Source organism: Corvus moneduloides, chromosome 4 (genome assembly GCF_009650955.1).
Source record: "Corvus moneduloides isolate bCorMon1 chromosome 4, bCorMon1.pri, whole genome shotgun sequence".
NCBI classification, from domain to species: Eukaryota; Metazoa; Chordata; class Aves; order Passeriformes; family Corvidae; genus Corvus; species Corvus moneduloides.
In genome coordinates, this window is record NC_045479.1 from 16873735 (window position 1) to 16891565 (window position 17831).

The 17831-nt window shown below is 41.3% G+C and overlaps 2 protein-coding genes across 4 annotated transcripts in view; one reads left to right on the top strand and one right to left on the bottom strand.

Moving 5' to 3' along the window:
* The window catches only part of SLC13A4 (solute carrier family 13 member 4), a 30154-nt gene extending 25869 nt beyond the window's left edge, over positions 1–4285 (top strand). For all 3 annotated transcript variants that reach the window (XM_032106534.1, XM_032106533.1, XM_032106532.1), the window contains one exon: positions 48–4285. In XM_032106534.1, the coding sequence (XP_031962425.1) occupies positions 48–185 (138 nt within the window). In that variant the 3' untranslated portion in view covers positions 186–4285. The remainder of the gene's footprint in view (positions 1–47) is intronic.
* Positions 4286–6982: 2697 nt separating this feature from the next.
* Positions 6983–13300, bottom strand: STMP1 (short transmembrane mitochondrial protein 1). Its single transcript, XM_032106535.1, has 3 exons — positions 13200–13300; positions 9957–10010; positions 6983–7446 (listed from the first exon to the last, which is right to left on the bottom strand). Exons 1-3 carry the CDS (start codon positions 13212–13214, stop codon positions 7366–7368), a joined length of 150 nt encoding a protein of 49 aa, XP_031962426.1. The 5' UTR covers positions 13215–13300; the 3' UTR covers positions 6983–7365.
* Between the last annotated feature and the right edge of the window lie 4531 nt (positions 13301–17831).

Consider the following 17831-nt stretch of genomic DNA (forward strand, 5'->3'; position numbering starts at 1 on the left):
CTTAACTGTTTTTGATTCAGTTGCTCCGATGCATTTTGTTTTTGCAGGTGAAAGCTGGCCTGGGTGTAAATCTGATTGGCCTGGCTGTTGTCATGGTGGCCATCAACACATGGGGAATTAGGCTCTTCCAGCTGAACACCTTTCCAGAATGGGCAGCAGTCAGCAACATCACAAGCCAAACGTAATCTTCAATGAAAAAAAAAGCAAAGGTGCAAGACCAAAGCAAGTTGGGACAAAATATTGTGCCTACATTTCACATAGGAAAGAAAGAAGGAAACTTGTGTATAGAGAGAACCAGGATCCATTGTAAAACCATGAAGAAAATCCACAGGGAGGTCTTCTGCAACAGCTTTTCTGTTCTGAAAATCAGAGTTAAAATGAGAGATTAGCTTTGCTCTGTTGTTGCTTTCTCTGGGATACCATAACTCAGAAAAAATCCACTCCTCCAGATTATCTACCTATAGCTTTTTCATGCCTTAGAGCAATTATGTAACTTGTATGTAGGACTCCAGGGGCAGAAGACAGGTACTCATACACTGGTGTACTCAGCAGTAGCAGATCCAGTCCTGCCATTGACTTACAGTGATCGTAGGATGAGTCTTATTCCCAAATCCAGAAGAGTTTTATAATCCTACTTCTTCTGAAGGAAAATTATTATTCTTCTTTTGAGATGATTCATCACTATTTTGCAAAAACCACTTTTCCACCTAACTCATATGACCTGGACAGAAATCCAGCCACCAACTACCAGCTACAGCACTTCAAAGGGATAATAGGAACCGACAGAGAGGAAGGAGAATTCTCCTTAGAAGGAGAATGTGGTGTTGTTTTTTTTTCACACAGCACTAATATAAATTTCCAATATTGCAGTACTTGCAATCTCTGCTTTGGAAGAGTTTCAGGAATAGAAAGTTTTGTTCAAGACCTTCTTTATCATTACTGCAGTGGGAGTTCTTTCAGCAGGGGAAGCTATGAGCAGCAAAGTCTTACCAGGCCAACACCCCCATTGCTCCTCTGGCTGCTGTTTAGTTATGCACTTTTGATTCTCCTGACAGAGAAAGTCTCCTCCCCAATGGCACTCAGCGCTGCTCCATGAGTAAGAAGGGAGAGGGCTGAAGTGGAGTGGCGCTGGTGTAGCTCCCCATCCTGTGCATTCACTTGAACATCACCCCCCCCTGCTCTCTAGCAGCCCAGAGAACAGGAACTCCAAACGTAGAAAACTGACATAAAGTAGATAACTACCAAGCCAAAAGGCCAATCTCTTTATCTCTCATCAACGAAGTGAATGCCCTGCTTTCCTCAGTGGATCCCTGTGGCACTCATTAAATCTTCTCATGTATTATGTCCTGGTTTTAATAATTTCCTTAATGTCAATACATTTAAGCTGTAGATTAGAATGACTGAATCTCATGTAATCACACACACACTTTAATGAATTTTTCTTCTTTCCACTTTTAATCTAGTGTGATAGATAGTGTGAGTAGATAATGTGCAATAGATAGTGTGAATGTCTATTCTGCAAAAATAAAATGGCAATAAAATGAATTATTCACTACTGCACATTCTGGTGCTCCATGAGAATACAAATTGGATATATTTCACCCATAACCCACCAAACCCTTAGAGAAGCAGTGCTGAGACAGCAAGAGGTGTTGGTTTACTGCTTCTGTCAAAACAGAGGGATCCCACAGACTCGGAAATAAACAGATACAATAAAAGGTCATAGGCTGGCAGAGGGGAAGAAATATGGGAAAAACACAAAACCATGTCTTAGCCCTTGTTCCAAGAGCAGGAAGTGGCATCCTTTAGCAAAACAATTGATATTCCTGGTAGTTCCTGTGAATCTCATTTTGAATAGCAAAGTGCTCCTGTGCATCAGTGGCTTAAAGCATCCCCATGACCCCCTGATGCATAAAACGACCTCGGCCTCACTTTTTCAACTCTTCTCTCATCTCACCAGTTCCTGTGTTCCCCCACCCCAAGCCTGCTGCTCTGATGCACTCCAGCACACAAAGCTCACGCCAGCCTCTGCCATGCAGATCCTCCACACCTCCTCTGCTCCCTTCCCTGGGTGTTTGCCTGCTCCCCAGCAAGAGGCTTCTGCTGAACACAAACCCCAAAACGGTGCTCTAAGCTGAGGCACTCTGACCTCCCCCTGGCACAAGCTGCACCCTGAAGGCCCAGGAGCAGGAGAGGAAGGGGCTGCAAGGCCTGTTCACCAACATGGGTAACTTCCTCCAGGAACAACCACTGCAGTGGGTGGGGGTGTCTGCTGTACCAACAGTTTTGTCCCTAAACACAGCAAGCAGAAGAACATCTCTGTGTTCACAGTGCCTAAACTTTTGACCATTCTCCCCCTGCCAAGAAACTCTTTCTGGCTTGCTTTCTTCCCAGGGCTTTAGCTGCTCTGCACCTTTTCCTGTGAACTCATCTTCTAATCCTTTTCACTTCACGCTCCATCCACCAGCATCTTCCAATTGCCTCTCTGCTCAGCAACAAAGGACTCTCTGCCCTGCTAATACTGATTTCTGAGCTCTGCTCAGCTCCCACCACACCTTGCTATCCCAGACCTTTTCCAGGGGATATGAACACAGGATATGCTCATTTGTGAGAGACGAGCAGCTGGCATTCCAGCCAGCCTTAGGAAGACCTGGGATTACTCACAAATCAAACAGGGTGTCCAGCAACATTCTTCAGGAAGAACAGCAATAGCAGTAGGTAAATGAAATTGCTTGGTGCTATTGCACATCTCAAACAGTATTTCTTCAGAAACATTTCCAGGAGGCTCTGGTATAGCTTGTGCCTCATGAGGCTGGTGCAGAGACATTTGGACTGGACTCAGGCAAGAAACTTCCCCAATGGACTGTTTCTCCTGTTTTGGTGCTGTTGGCACACTTCCATGTTCACAGCTACTGGCACTTGTCACTGCCATGTCCCACCAGGCAGTTGCAGGAAGGCAGTGTGCTATCCTGGCCTTTCTTCCACATCAGATCAGTCAGTGCATGCCCCACCACGAGATTCTGCCCCTCACTGTTGCTTTTTGTTTGGTTTTTTTTATAATAAATGACAAGTGGACAAAGAAGTGGGAAATTTTCACTCGTAAGTTACAGCGTACTGTCACTCAACTTCAGATTTGTCGCTACCACCAACCAAGGCAGAAGTTTTTTCTTCAGAGGGAAAACAAGCCTGATTTCAAATTAAGTGATTTCCAGATGCTTTCAAGATTCAGCACATACATCAAGCCTTAAAAGCAAAAATTCTGCTTTCAGCCCAGAATTTATCCAAAGAGTAGCATTGCATTAACTAGTAGCAGTATATTATTTTACCTTACATTTTTATATTACCTTTTACTAGAATCCTATTAAGGCTACATATATATATATATGTATTTTTAGTATACCTGATTTAAAACCCAATCAAACTGGAGCAATTGTGGTGATTTATATTGAGCAATTACTCATTCCATAGCTGACAGAGTAATATTTTATTTCTCAGGGAAAAAAGCAGAGCATGATAGCTGTATTTAATATTTGTACATGGCTGCTCAATTCTCTGTGGTTTGCAGAAAATTTGAATAATAGAATTTAAAACAGGCTCTTTTATTATTTCTTTTTCCAGATGTTGATTGGTATCTTGCTCATTACGTTGCATCTTTGTGTCCAAAATGCGTAGTGGTCAGAGAAAGGCTCTAACCTGTGGAATTATTCTGTTGCAGAATCCATGTTTCTACACAGAAAACAAACAGTGTGTTCCACTCCAGAATTTGGGCTCACAGCATAGGAAAGTTACTGTGTAGTTATGGTTTGAGCCAGTGATTTACAGGATTGGGGTATTTATTTTTTTTTCCATGTGTATTAAAGACTAAGGCCAGAATTTACTTTGACAGGAGTATCTATTCTGAAGGCAACTTATGAAATTTATTTTTCAGAAAGTAAAACTGATCATCTGTGATTAATGTATGTTTCAGGTGAAAAAGCAAATAACCTGCAGTTATTTTATCTCAGTACAAATTCCATAAAAATGACCTTGGCTTAGGAATTTGTAAAATAAATGTTAACATGTACCACCAAGAAGTCTAACAAACAAAACTACATATCTCTTTTTTGCCCCTCTGAGACAAAAACAAAAAGAACTGTACAGGAGACTTTCCTCTGGATTTTAGCAGCAACTTAGACACTGATATCCACCGTCACTTCCTAATGTCCAAAATAATTCTGCATCCCATACAGAATATTGATATTGATTTTTACATATGAATATCAATGCACAATCTTGTTTCTGCAAACATAGATAGAATCCAGGCTTATGAAAGCAACACATTATTAATTCCAAAAATTCCAATTTCTTCCTTTGCAATGTTTCAGTTTCACCAGGGATGGAGCACACATCATGAGGCAGTGGGCTATGGTGCTAGGATATAAAACCACTGAACATTCATGTTAGTGAAGTTCTGTGAGGTGCATCCACCAACTTGATTTGGGTTCTGGTGCCCAGTAAGCTAATAATTAGCTTTGTTATCTGGCTTTGTGTCTATTTTGGGTATGAACCCTTGATTGCATTTAATGGCAGAAGAGCCTTAGGGCAGCATTTTCCAACACAGGATAATACTCTCAATCCATAGTAAATATTTCAGAAGTCTGTTAGTAGCTCATACATTCTCTTTCTCCCATTTTGCCTTGAACCTTCAGCTCCAAGATATGTCTCAAAAGAATCAATACACGAAAATGAACACAACAGTTTTCAGCAAAGGAAGGAAGCCTGCATATTTTAGCTGGCAAGTACAGCTACCCACACAGGCATTTGAAATGGGCAGAAATTCACAGAGCCCATGTTAAGTGGGAAACTTGCTCCTAGGTATCTTCATGGAGCATCCATCCATCTATGACACCAGCACATCCAAAGCACTCTGAGCCCCCAGATGCAATGACTGAATCAAGCAGTCATTGTCTGTGCTCACCCTCTGCCCTCTGAAAGGTAAGGTTAAATTTTAGTATCACCTAGGATAACCTCAGGCTAGGTAAAACGTGTTATCCAGTAGCTGCAAAGTGTTATAATGTTATCCAGATTTACAGCTTACTATGTGGGAGGAAAAAACCCAGCTTGAGCTAAAATGGAAAGTGTCGCAAAAATGGCTATATATTGCTTCCACAGCATTACAGCTGCAGCTTTTCACTTCCTAATATGATAGGAAAAAAAAAAAAATCCTAACATCTGCTTGGAATGCTTAGCTGAAAGAGTCAGCTCCAAAAACACTTTTAGAGTAACTGGCCTAGAGTTTGGCAACAAATAGAGAGATTTTGAACATTATTTCGCTTCTCATCCGCATGTAAAGAAAGGGAAGAACATAAAGTATGTTTGAGGAAAGAAATAATCCAATTTTAAACACTAATATAATTTTATACGGCAAGCAAAGAAAAATGAATGGGTCAGAGAGAGTATTTTTTAATGCTCAAGAACAGGAAAGGGAGGGGAAGGAGAGGAAGTTGGGGGAAACTTAAGTTCATCATGTTCATGAAAGCATCAAAACAGCTGTGCAGTGCTATCACTCTATGGAAACATTTTTATGCGTGGAAGAAAATTCCTTCAGTCAGGTTTGAAGTCTATGAAGGCTCTCTCAGGAAGCACAGCATACAGTACTAATCCAATAAAAGGTAAATGTAATTGTACTTTAGTTGTGAACTCCCTTCACGAAGCACATTCTGGGTATCTTCCACACCTGCTGCTACCACAAGCTTTCTGACAGCTGATGTTAGGTGGTACAAGCATTTCTCCCTGTTGGAGTCTCTCGGAGTGCTCACTGTAGAGAAAATTGGTTGCATCACTACTAAGACTGTCTGACTTGAGTTGGCTTTTAAACTTGACAAGTAACCCTTTGCAGAGACTGAAAGTTTTTATGTCAACTACACATTTCAGGGCAGAGGTGAAAGGAAGGATTTAAAATTACAGGAGAAATATTCCTTATCTATATTTATATTCCTTAAGAAGGAGAATCTTTTCTTTCTGAGTGTCTCCCATTAACTAAACATCCATTAGAGAACAAAGCACATTTTCTGATTTAGTCTCTTCTGAGAGGAATACAGACCACGTGCTCTACAGCTTTCCTATGATGAGAACGAAAACATGGTAAAAGGACAAACCACTTTGAAGGTACAATCCTTACCCTAATTAAAACATTAATGGAGAAGCACTCTAGGTATGCTTTAATCTAGAGCCTGAACAAATGAAGGTCATTCTCTGTGCTGGTCTGTAGCAGTCCATTACCAGGCTTTCTCAATAAAGCAAGAATATCTTCCTGGCACTTTTCTTTATTCCTCATGTCCTGCAAAAGATTGTCAAGGGGACTCTGTCATTTAAGCCATGTTACAGAGTTAATTGAACTCTTCTATTTTAAGGGAAAAAATTATTTGATAGATTCTTGAATTAATAAAATTTACTTCTATTAAATCATTGCAACTTTTCTTCAGAATTTACAACAAGATTTTTGCAGAATTATGGTTTCAAGCAGAAGAGCTCTACAATACAATGCAGGCTTTCTCACACACCAAGGGTTTTAATGGCTGCTTTTTTTGCTTTGCTTTTGCTCTACCTATTGAGCTCTTTGTCCCAACCCACAGATTTTCTCACTTTGACCCTTGTGGTTCTCTCTCCCATCCCACTGGGAGCAGTGCGTCTGTGGCTCACTGTGGGGCTGAGTTGCTGGGTGGGGTTAAGCCACAACAGACCTTTCCAGCTTCTGGGACTACCATGGGATGTAGGATCTGCAGCCTTGCATCCACCATAGGACCTAATGCAGACAAGAGCTCAACAGCAGGTGGGGCAGAGACTGCCAGAGCCTGGAACCAGTTCTCAAGGTGTGTTTTGTTTCCTTTACAAATGATGTATGCTTTTGATGAATGAACTTTTCCGTCTCCAACAATGGAACACAGATCTTAAGAATAGTGAAGTACCACTGCTCACAACAAATGACAAGAAACCCTGAAAGTTACTTCTTGATACATTTAATCTCTTTTGTGCTGTTGCAAGAGCTAGGGTATTACCAACTGTGAGGTACACATTGTAACAGGACCAAAAGCGCTCCAGTTGGATCAGGTAAAAACAGGTTACCAAGTATTAGGAAAAGAAATACTGAAAAATACAAATGATATCATCCAGTCACACATCAGCTGCAAATCCAAATTCTGAAACCCTTGAAAATCAGTCCCAGGAAAAGTTCACAGCCGCCCTTTCAAAAGAAGGATATTCCAGTTCTAGGAGACTAAGAGTGGAGGAACCTCCCATGCCAACCCTCTACTTGACCTTTGCTGCCTGAAAGGTAAATTGCATCCTTGGTGCACACACAGAGTTGACCTGGGGAACATTTCTCTTTCAGGACTTGTCATTAGGAGGTTTCTTCTTGGCTTCCACATCCTTCTTAAAATCTTCCAGCTTCTTTGCAATGTTAGGAATCTTTAAAGACAAAATAAAACAATCAAATCCCATGCCACAAAAAATCCTGGGCTACATGAGTCTCATCAGGAAAGACAATACTATACACACAGCAAGAAATTCTATAAAGTTTAACTGGTTTTTAAAAGATATTTCCAGTATCTGTTACCTTGCACAGAGGTTAAAAAACTAAGCAGTATCAAGCAAATAGCAGATGAAAGCACCTCACATGAGGCTTCAGGAAATATTTAGATTATTAAGGCTAGAAGTCAGCCAGTGATGACGGGAACAGGAGGAAGGAAAAAGGATCACCTCACAGGAAATTTAGTATGACCAGTCTGGCTTCCTGACTGAAAGAAGACAAACTGCCAAGAATAAGCAGATTTAAACACTGATACACAGGCCTTCAAAGGGGAAATTAGATTGCACTACACTGGTCATAACCCAAGAGAAAGTAGATGTTCAAGAGCATCTAATATGCTCTCAAGAAATTTATTAAGAAATACTTCTCCTGGCTCATCTTGTGGGAAACAAAATTCCTCACTGGGGAATTCTACTGCACTGCAAATTGGCACCCTTTTGCAGTTTCACACTTGAATGAAAACTCTATTTACCGCTTGTGAGCTTCAAAACTTCAGCTTTCTCTTGCGAATAAAAGAATTTTGATAAAATAATCCAACAGTAAATTTTGGTAACTTGAAAGAAAAAAAAAAAGCTGAAGCTCTTAATGGCAAAGAAAAGATTATGACTAGCTAAAATTGGGAAGTGACAATGTATGATTTTACAAGCCAACTGACTGAAATGAAATTAAAGCAAATTTTCCACTGGTAGATGTGAAAAAAAAATCCTTGGTTTTTACTTCATATGTAACCTGACCACAGAGCAGAAGTTAATCCAAACTGAATGCAGTTCTCTTATTGAATGGTCTGAGGCTCACAGTACTGGTAACATAAGTTCCTCTTACCTTCCTTTTCAGAATTAAGCTTTGTTTGAGCATATGAAATTAAGAGCCCAGCCTGTAACACACCTGACATTTAAACTAAACCAACAGAACTCCACCACTGTCAGCAGAACCCTCTATGTACTTATTACTAAGCACATTGTGTGTACAGCTGCAGAATTAGGACCTCATTATGACATGCTTATATTAAATGTCACTTAAAACCAATCATCTTCAACACCAGCAGTAAAATTTCCAAGTTCATCCTGCAAGTCAGTGTTACATTCCCAGGGAACCACTTCCAGCAAATCAAAAGCCTGAGTCTCCCTCTTGTGGCAATACTTTATCAGTGCTGCCAGAAAAGCACCACACAATGCTTGTGATACATATTGATACATGCAAATATATTCTTATGACTGCAGTTTTGTAACACTGTAAAACATATATTGCACAGAAACACTGCCCTTTCATTAGTCCTTTTACTGGACTTACAGGAAAAATCACAAAGGATTGTGCATAAACAAAGAGCAAAATATAAGAATTGTTTTTAAGCAAGATGACTTCAATATTGAAGATGAGAGGAAGGCAGAACATAAATGTCACCAAAGCCTTAACAACTTCTTTTATTTTTTTTTTTATTAAGGCTAATACAGATTGCACAAGAATTAAAAAAAAATTTATATGTTAAATGTTATTAACTCCTCTAGCCAGAAAACAACTAAGTGCCACTACTCTTAGAAGGGATTCTGCAGACTCTACAGAAATTAAAAGCATGTTTTGAAGGCTCAACTTGAAATCTTCTGCCCTCTCACATAGAAAACTCTTAACTGAGAACTGAGGAAAGAAAATCCCCTTTCTTTTCTCATTGTGAGAAAAGAAGGAAAGAAAGATTGCAGGTCAATACACTTTTTGAAGTAGGAGAAAGTATTCACTTCTCAAAAAAAAGCTGGCAAAACTTATTTTCATTATTGGTCCAGAAGACAGACATTTCACGTGGTCATAGATTTTTATTAATAAACAGTTATACTGAGTGGAGAGCACTGTAAGAAGCCAGGCTATCCAAGACAGGAAACCAGTATTTTAGTGCTGGTAAAATCCATGAGCCATTCATAAACATTTTCTGTTTCTCCTGTCTTTGCCTGCAGATGCCTGGGCTCTAGCCTGGCTGGAAGTTTAGGCTTTAAGCACTATACTACCACAGAGAAGATAACCTTTTGGTTGCACTTTTTTTTTTCTTTGCTATTAAGGTTGGAAAAGACCTTCAAGATCACAGAGTCCAACCTTTGACCAATCACCACTTTGTCAACTAGACCACAGCATTAAGTGCCATGTCCAGCCATTTCTTGAACACCTCCAGGGATGGTGACTCCATCACTTCCCTGTGCAGCCCATTCCAATGCCTGACCACTCTTTCAGTGAGGTATTTCTTCCTGAAAAGGTCTGAGTTCTCCTGTAACTAAAGTGAGCATGATTTGCATTCTGTTTAATAGAAACCATCAAAATAAAGACCAATTCAATTTCAATTGAGGGAAAATAGCCTTATATTTTCAGTTCAGGATACATTTAACTCTGAGAATGCCAGGATACTCACATCATAGTTCTGAGCCACATACATCCCAACCACGTTGCCAAGAGTAAAACCAAGCTATAAAGGAAGAAAGAGAGAAGAGTTAACATCCTCCCATCAAAAGCTAAAATAAAGAAAAAGGAATATTGCAAATCATTTAAAGAGTTTCAACTCCGCTCTTACTTAATTTCTCATCTTTCATCCAGAGAGGTGCAATTTTACTGATCTTCCTCACCAGAAACACCTTGCCATCATTTCCAAAATACCACGCAGTTTTGTTATTCAATACAGATCCCCAAGACTATTTGGATCAAGCTGTGTTCATCCTTGTAAGGTTCTCTACACACCCACAAAGGCAGTAACTCCTACAAAAAAGGGGAAGATAGCAGCAGGGACCTACAAATCAATGCTGGGAAAGCCTAAAGCAACACCCCCCTAGAACAACGCTCAGTACTGGAAAGGGACCTACATGTCTTAGTATGAAGTTAAAAAAAGCTTCACAACATGAACTTTAACTGATGTAAACCTGCTTCTCTTCTGCAGCAACAGCTGTGCATCTTCCAGACAGACCCTCCTGACCCCAAGAGATTAGTTCTCAGCCAAATCCACTCTGATCTAGGGGCTCCTCTAAGGCAGTACAGTTGGTTGGAAGCTGGGCACAACCTCTTCTGACAGCTGTGCAAACTTGTAGCTGATGAAGGGTGTCCATAAAAATGCACTCTGGCAGCAGAGCAAGAGCAAAACGCAAGCACAGTTTCTGGCCCAGAAACTGTTTGCCAGCTGAGGAAAATCCTCAAGCATAAGATGACTTCTGGAGCGAAAGAAAGTCCTCTATTCAATGACAGGTGATGAGATTTTCATTCACCAACTCCTCAGTATCCTACATTTTATTTTTGTTGTTACACTTCAAAATAAGTAAGCCCTATACCACAGAGGCTCATTTGGCTGTTTTGAAAGGGGACACACTAATATTGTGCATTCATTCATTGTTAGTAGACAAATCACTCTTTGTGACAGCTGAGGCCTGTTCTATTTAAGAAAATTGTTACTGTTCATGGTCACTGCTGTCAAAATAAGGCTATTTTAAGAAAAATAAAACCACTGTCCACAAAACAACTTTGCCATCACTTACTGACCAGACATCTTTTCCAGGCCCAAAGCAGCACAGAGCACAGCTCATCTTTTCTGTGATTCAGACTCCATAAGCAGCACTGGTGAAAATCTGTCTACAGAAAACTAAAATTGGCTGAGAGCTGTCAAATGAACTCTGACTGCAAGTTACTTCAGTATTTTTTTAACAGATTTTTGGTCTTATTCCTTGTTTATAATTACTTTTTCAAGCTTAGCTTTAACAACTTAAGAACAAGAAGAATTATTCTTGTGAGTACTGCCCTGGTTATCATATGCTTTTGTAGTTTCAATTACCAGCTAAGGAGGTACTTTGGGAGATACTAATAAATACTGCACTGATGCAAAACAGGCCTGTGACTCCTCTTAATGAAGAGCCTCAGTCCAGCAAAGGAGAATTTCCTGTATCTTTAGCAGTGTCTGGGAAGCCACCTGAAAACACAAACCAGATCCTTGTTTATTAGCAGTGTTCTAGGCTTTTACCCTAGAACCTTTCCAATATATGTCACATTCTGTTGTGAGATAACCTGTACTCAGTATATATAGTACTGAGATCACTACTCCCTTTAAGTGTACTCCTTTATTGGAATGTTCAGCATTGCATCCACCCAGTTACATTTATTTTTAGAGCTGACAATTCAAGCAGTGGGGAAAAAAAAATCTTAAGACTTCAATTATATGGAAAGCAAAACACACAGCCGATGAAAATTTGCATGTTGACTAAAAACACAGGGCTGATGAGAGTTCAGGGTCTTCCAATTTCCAACCAGCATTTCAAGATGCATTGTGAACAAAAGCTTATTTAATGTGTTAACTCTGGATTGCAAAAACACAAGGTTTGTGAGATTATTCATTTATCTCTCTGCTACAGCCCTAACCAGGCAGAGCAAGACTCAAACACCCAATCTACATCCAAGCAGAGAAGAAACCCAGAATTAGTGTATCTTTTGTCTAACTTTTATGCACTAATGAGAAGTCATAATAATATTTTTATCTAGCAACAAAAAATACCCCATTAGCAGCAAGCAGTGGAGTTGATAAACACAGAAACTTTGAGAGAGGCTAACCATATTTAGCCTTACTGAAGATTTTCATTGGAGTGGACAGGGGATTTTAAACAGCTACAGAAATGACTGAGGCTTTCATACTTATTATGAAGCTGGGATAAGAAATAGGCCTCATTTATTTCTTATATAAAAACAGGCAAGACTCTCCCAGCTTACAATAGGCCATCTCTTCTTGCTTTGTATCAACACCTGCTATGAAACTCATTAGCCAGCAAAATTATCTTGCCCAAACGAAAGATGAAGTCTAACATTCAGTCTAATAATTCTGCTATTCTTAAGGGGATTTAATGAAAGGCAGCAATGAAACGTGATCCCTTGCCTTAATTTCCGTATATAAAAAAATCCACATCTCCAGCGGTACACTTTTAAGGGTGTACAAAATGGCAAGGGCTCACGACTCTGCTCTCACCAAAAGAGGGAGATATTTATGCCTACACAAAGAAATTTGAGCAGCAAGGGGACCATCGCCGTGAGCAAGCAGAATCTCCAAGGCAAATTAAGAGCATGACTTGGAGGAAAAACAAGCCATGGGACTCCATTTTCAGAGCAGCTTTAAGGCACCGCTCTGCGGGAACAAGGGGGACAGAGGGTGGCAAGGAGCAGCAGAAGAGAAGCCGCCCAAGGATGGGGCGCTGCCGGGGAGCCAACGCCGGGCGCAGCCGCCCCGCTGACAGGGGCCGTGGCGTGGCCGGACACGGGGCCGTGGCGTGGCCGGACACGGGGCCGCGGGCTGGCCGGACGCGGGGCCGCGGGCTGGCCGGACGCGGGGCCGTGGCGTGGCCGGACACGGGGCCGTGGCGTGGCCGGACACGGGGCCGTGGCGTGGCCGGACACGGGGCCGCGGGCTGGCCGGACACGGGGCCGTGGCGTGGCCGGACGCGGGGCCGCGGGCTGGCCGGACACGGGGCCGCGGGCTGGCCGGACACGGGGCCGTGGCGTGGCCGGACGCGGGGCCGTGGCGTGGCCGGACGCGGGGCCGCCGCACACCGCGCTCTTCCTCCCTCGGCCGGCCAGCGGCCCCGCCGGCCCGCCCCGCCCTGCCCTGCCGTGCCATGGCGGCCCGGAGCCTTACCAAGAACTGCAGCATGGTGCCCGCTGCCCGCGCTGCCGCCCCGCCCGACAGCCGGGGAAGTCAGGGGGGCGGTGGCCGCTCCCCTTCCGGGCCCGCCCCCGCCGCCATGGCCCGGCCTGGGCCCGGGCGCGCCGCGCTCCGGCGTGAGGGGAAGCGGGGACCGCGCCGCTCCCGGCCGCTGCTGAGGGGCCGCCGAGCGGTGGTTTTTGTTTGGTTTTGGGGTTTTCTTTAGCATGAGTAGTTGTTCTCTGTGAATCACTTTGGATTCAGCTTCTTTCGATGGCTACACTTGGCTCATTGAGTTTTGGGCAGTATCAGTTAGGAATATTTCTCCTTCTTCAAGTCAGTAAGAGACTGCAGGCTTTATTGCAATGGACTTCAAATCTCTTTTTGTCCCCCCCGTAACTTTTCAGACTAAAAAAAAAAAAAAATAACAAAACACGAGATATGTAAGTTAATTCACATTATATCTCAGTTCCCAGAGAGCTCAGATGCTCTATCTAATAAAAAACATGGAGCTTCTGCCTTTCTGGGGAAGGTACCTTGGTGAGGTAAAGAAGTATCTCCTGCCCACTTCAGGAAAAAAAGCACAGAAAGATACTAAGTACCACGTTGGGTTTTTTTGGTTTTTTTGTTCTGGTGATACCCTGGTAAGGATCCAGACTTGAGACCACTTTCTCCTGTGTTTCAGGCTTGCTCAAAGCTGCTGCATTGTTCTCTCCCTGAGCAAGAGCTGACACCTGGAAATGACGCAGAGGTTTGAATGGATGTGGCACAAGAGGCAGGGCTGGGCTTCCTTGTCCTCTGGAATGACTGACTCTTCCAGGGGTCTCACAAATGAGCTTGGTTCTGGAAACAAGAACAAATCAGCTGCTAATAATTATTTTTCTAATGCTGAAGCCTTCTCCGTGTGTGCAGGATCAGAGAACTGAGATAGGATTAAAGACTCCAGCCTGTGCACATGTCAGAAAGCAGATGAAGCAAACAAGCCTTTTAGTAATTATAATGCCTCCACAGTATCATCACAGGGAGATAAGGTTCATTAAAAATGTTGTTGATATGCTTAGACTGTAATGAATACAACATGTGTTAGACAGTCTGGGCTCAACATTGCTCTACACAGTTATTTTCCTTTTTTGCCATGAATTTCCTCTGTGACATTTAGTGGACTGCCAAAAAAAACCCTTTCCTCTAAAGTAAAACGATTCCATTTGCATCAGCCAATGCTGAATCATTTTGGATTAGAGACTGTAAAGGGTGGGTACTGTGGATGGCATACGATATTGGAGGGAAGAGCTCAGGCTGGTAGTTATGAATGCAACTATTATGCTTTTATAAATGGGTGTGTGGGGGGAGAAGCCAAACCAAAAAAAAAAAAAAAAAAAAAAAAGCCAAAAAAACAACTGAAACCTACTTTTTTGCTGCTAGGAAAGACTTTCTCAATGTTATTTACTCAATGTTATTTACTGCACTCTAGTGCTCTGCAAGTACAGTCAAGCCCCTGAGGTATGCAGAAAGCTTGTTTGTCAGGAAGTACTGGCTATTCAACATTATTGTCAATTGCTAAGTCATATTTGAAGATGCATTCATGTTGATTTAATATTGTTTTATAGTGCATGTGCAATATATATGTACTCCGCTCTACAGAAGGTGAGAATCCCTTTTTTAAAGGATAACATTTAATTTACCGTTGTTTTTACAAAAAGTTTGTTGGGTTATGAACGTACCAGGACAAGGCATGTTAGGCCCAGTAGAAAAAGAAGGGTGTTCTGTCATGATATTGTGAGAACTGCTAACAAAGAAGAGTTTATACTCTTATATCCACATAAGCCTATGTGCCTGGATGTGGTCTGCCCAGTGTGAAAGAAGCGGCTGACGTTGCTGCAGGGCCACTGCCTGTAATATTTGAAATGTTATGGAGATCAGAAGATATCTTTAATGACTGGAAGAGGGCAAATGTCAGACACGTCTACAAGAAGGGCCCAAAAGAAGGCCCAGGAACCTAAAGACACATTACATGCTTGCTTCAATCCCTGAGACAGTGATGGAGCAAGTCCTCCTAGAAACTATTACCAACCAAGTGAAGCAGGTGCTTTTTCTGTACAGGTAGTAAATATGCTATTATCTAATCTGAAAGCAGCGCCAACAAAATATTTGATGTGAAAATTTGTGATAATTGTGTTGCAAATGCTTGAGAGTTAATTTGAATAAAGCAGTAGTGTTTGAATAAGCAGTAGTATGGATGATTTAGCCATCATGAGGATGTAAGCAAAGTTAGTAGGGAGGAATAGTATTTTGGCATTCTAACTGGTATCCTAAGGAGAAGTGATAAGTTTGCCATAGAAGTCCTTTCTCCGAGCTGAAAATTATTTAAGTCACAGGATATAAAAACTAATTTTAAAAAGTATTTTTCTTTTACTTTCACAATAACTAATATACAACTTTGAACGTAAGTCCTCAGGATACATATGTTTAACTGTCTTTTGAATACCACTCCTTATTTCCAATGTGTAGCTGGAAAGAGAAGTGGAAACCAGATTTCCTTGACCTAGAAATTGTGTAAAATAAACATCAGATGGAGCCAGAAAACCATCTATAAAATTTTCTGTTCAAGTTTATTTTTGTTAAGTCTGTGTATTTTGGTTTTAGTTCTGCCCATTTTCTTTGCTTTGCTTTATTAAAATATCTTTTATATAATCTCTGTTGTGGTTTCAAGGTTTCTGAGAAGTTGTAATTATCCAGGACGTTTTTGTCTTGCCACGGAGACATGCACTATTATAGTACACAATAGATACAGAATGTATCATACACTTAACATGTATCGAGCAATATGTAATAAGGAATCAGAATTGCAGGGCAGTCAGCTTGTCAAAAATTTAGTAGAACTTATGGCCTTTAAACATACCAAGTGTAATTGCCTACCTGAAAAAAAATAGGTAGCTGTTCATCTCAAATCTTTCCTGGTGGAGGTGCAGTTCATTGTTAATTAAAGTTGTTGAAATCACCTTTTCCATAATAACTTCTAGTGCCTTTTGTCTCCTCTTGTATGAGCCTACAGATGGCTGTAACTTACCTGCTTAATATCTGACCACACACCTCAGTGCCTCTGGTTTCCCCCATGTAAATGGCTCTGCTTTATCCTTTTTTCTCCACTCTGGCAGTATATTTATATGTATAGGCAACTTATATTTGACTTGGACTCAGCTTTCACCTGTTTCATCGTGAGGTCAGTCAGGTGATGGTACGGGTTGGTCAGAGAGGCTGTGCCACATCCATCTTTAAGTGTTTATTTTTTTGTTTTAATGGAGGAAACAGATTTTTCAGTCTTTGCATGAACAAGAAATAACCATCTACCCTGCCAGGAGAAATAGAAACCTGTTCAATATAAGTTCCAGTGTATAATGAAAGAACCCCTCAAACCCAAAAGACTGATAATTTATATGTAGGCAGGGTAGTGAAGTATCTTGAATACAATGAGTCATGATTTTAAGTTTTTACCCTGGAGCTACAACATCTAGAAATGTTCTTTAAACAACTCCTCCCCCAGCCAGCTGAGATGTTCCCATGATCACATGTCCCTGGGATTAGGAATTCAAGAACTGAAGGCTGAGTCAAGGAAGAAATTATTGAGTAATGATACCTTTCAGCTTTAGCTGCTGGGCTGTGTCCTGACAAGGGCTATATATGAGAAGTAGATAATATATGAGGAATATATAATTCTTCAGTGATTCACAGAGAGGTGTAATTGTGTGAGCAGATAATAGATATGTAATGAATTCTACTCTGTGCCAGACCCACAGAGGGCATGAGTGCCAGTCATGGAGATTTAGCTGGCATTTCAAGCTGTAGCTGTGCATGCAGCTGTGGGAGCTCCTGGTTCACCTCCTCACATTCTGGTTTAGAGAAAATCATCACAATCACATCAAATGTGAGACATTGGGGAAATAGTCCCATCACTCATAGGATGACAGCAATCACCAGCACACCAATTTTCTGAAATTGTTTCTCAGAGCAGCGCTAGAGCTTTTTAAGAACTCAGATCCTGTCAAATGTGCAGGAGAATGAGCAAAGAAAACCTATTTATAGCTAAGCTTTGTTGCTGCAGTTAAGGCCCTGAGAGCACCTGCAGGCTCTGCAGCCTTGACTACCACCCCTGGGTTGTGAGACAGAGATGGGAGAAACCTCACTGGGGGCCTCTGTGCCTTGGATCTGAAGCTGAGCTTGCTTCCTGCTGCTAAGATGTTGCTGGCTACTCAAACAATAAAACATCACAGTGGTATTAGCTGATGGCTGAAGATACAAAAACTTTCTTTCACATGTGTTCAAGAGTCATCCAGAGCTTCTGGAGATAAGTTTATGATGTTGTACACAAGTAAAACACAAGCAAGGGACAGAGCATCGAGGAATTTCAGAGTGATGATCAGTAGATGGTGCTCTTTTCCTGAGTAAGGATGTAAGAAATATTTTCAAATTATCAAAAATATTATCAGCATCTTTCAATCTTTTTTATTCTGGAATTAGGTACTGTTCATTAAAAATTGTTTCAAACACTTTTTTCCTTCTAAAAGTCACTCCAGATTTTCACTAGATTTCATAAGATACAGAGAGACACTGGTTTAACTGACCCACTTC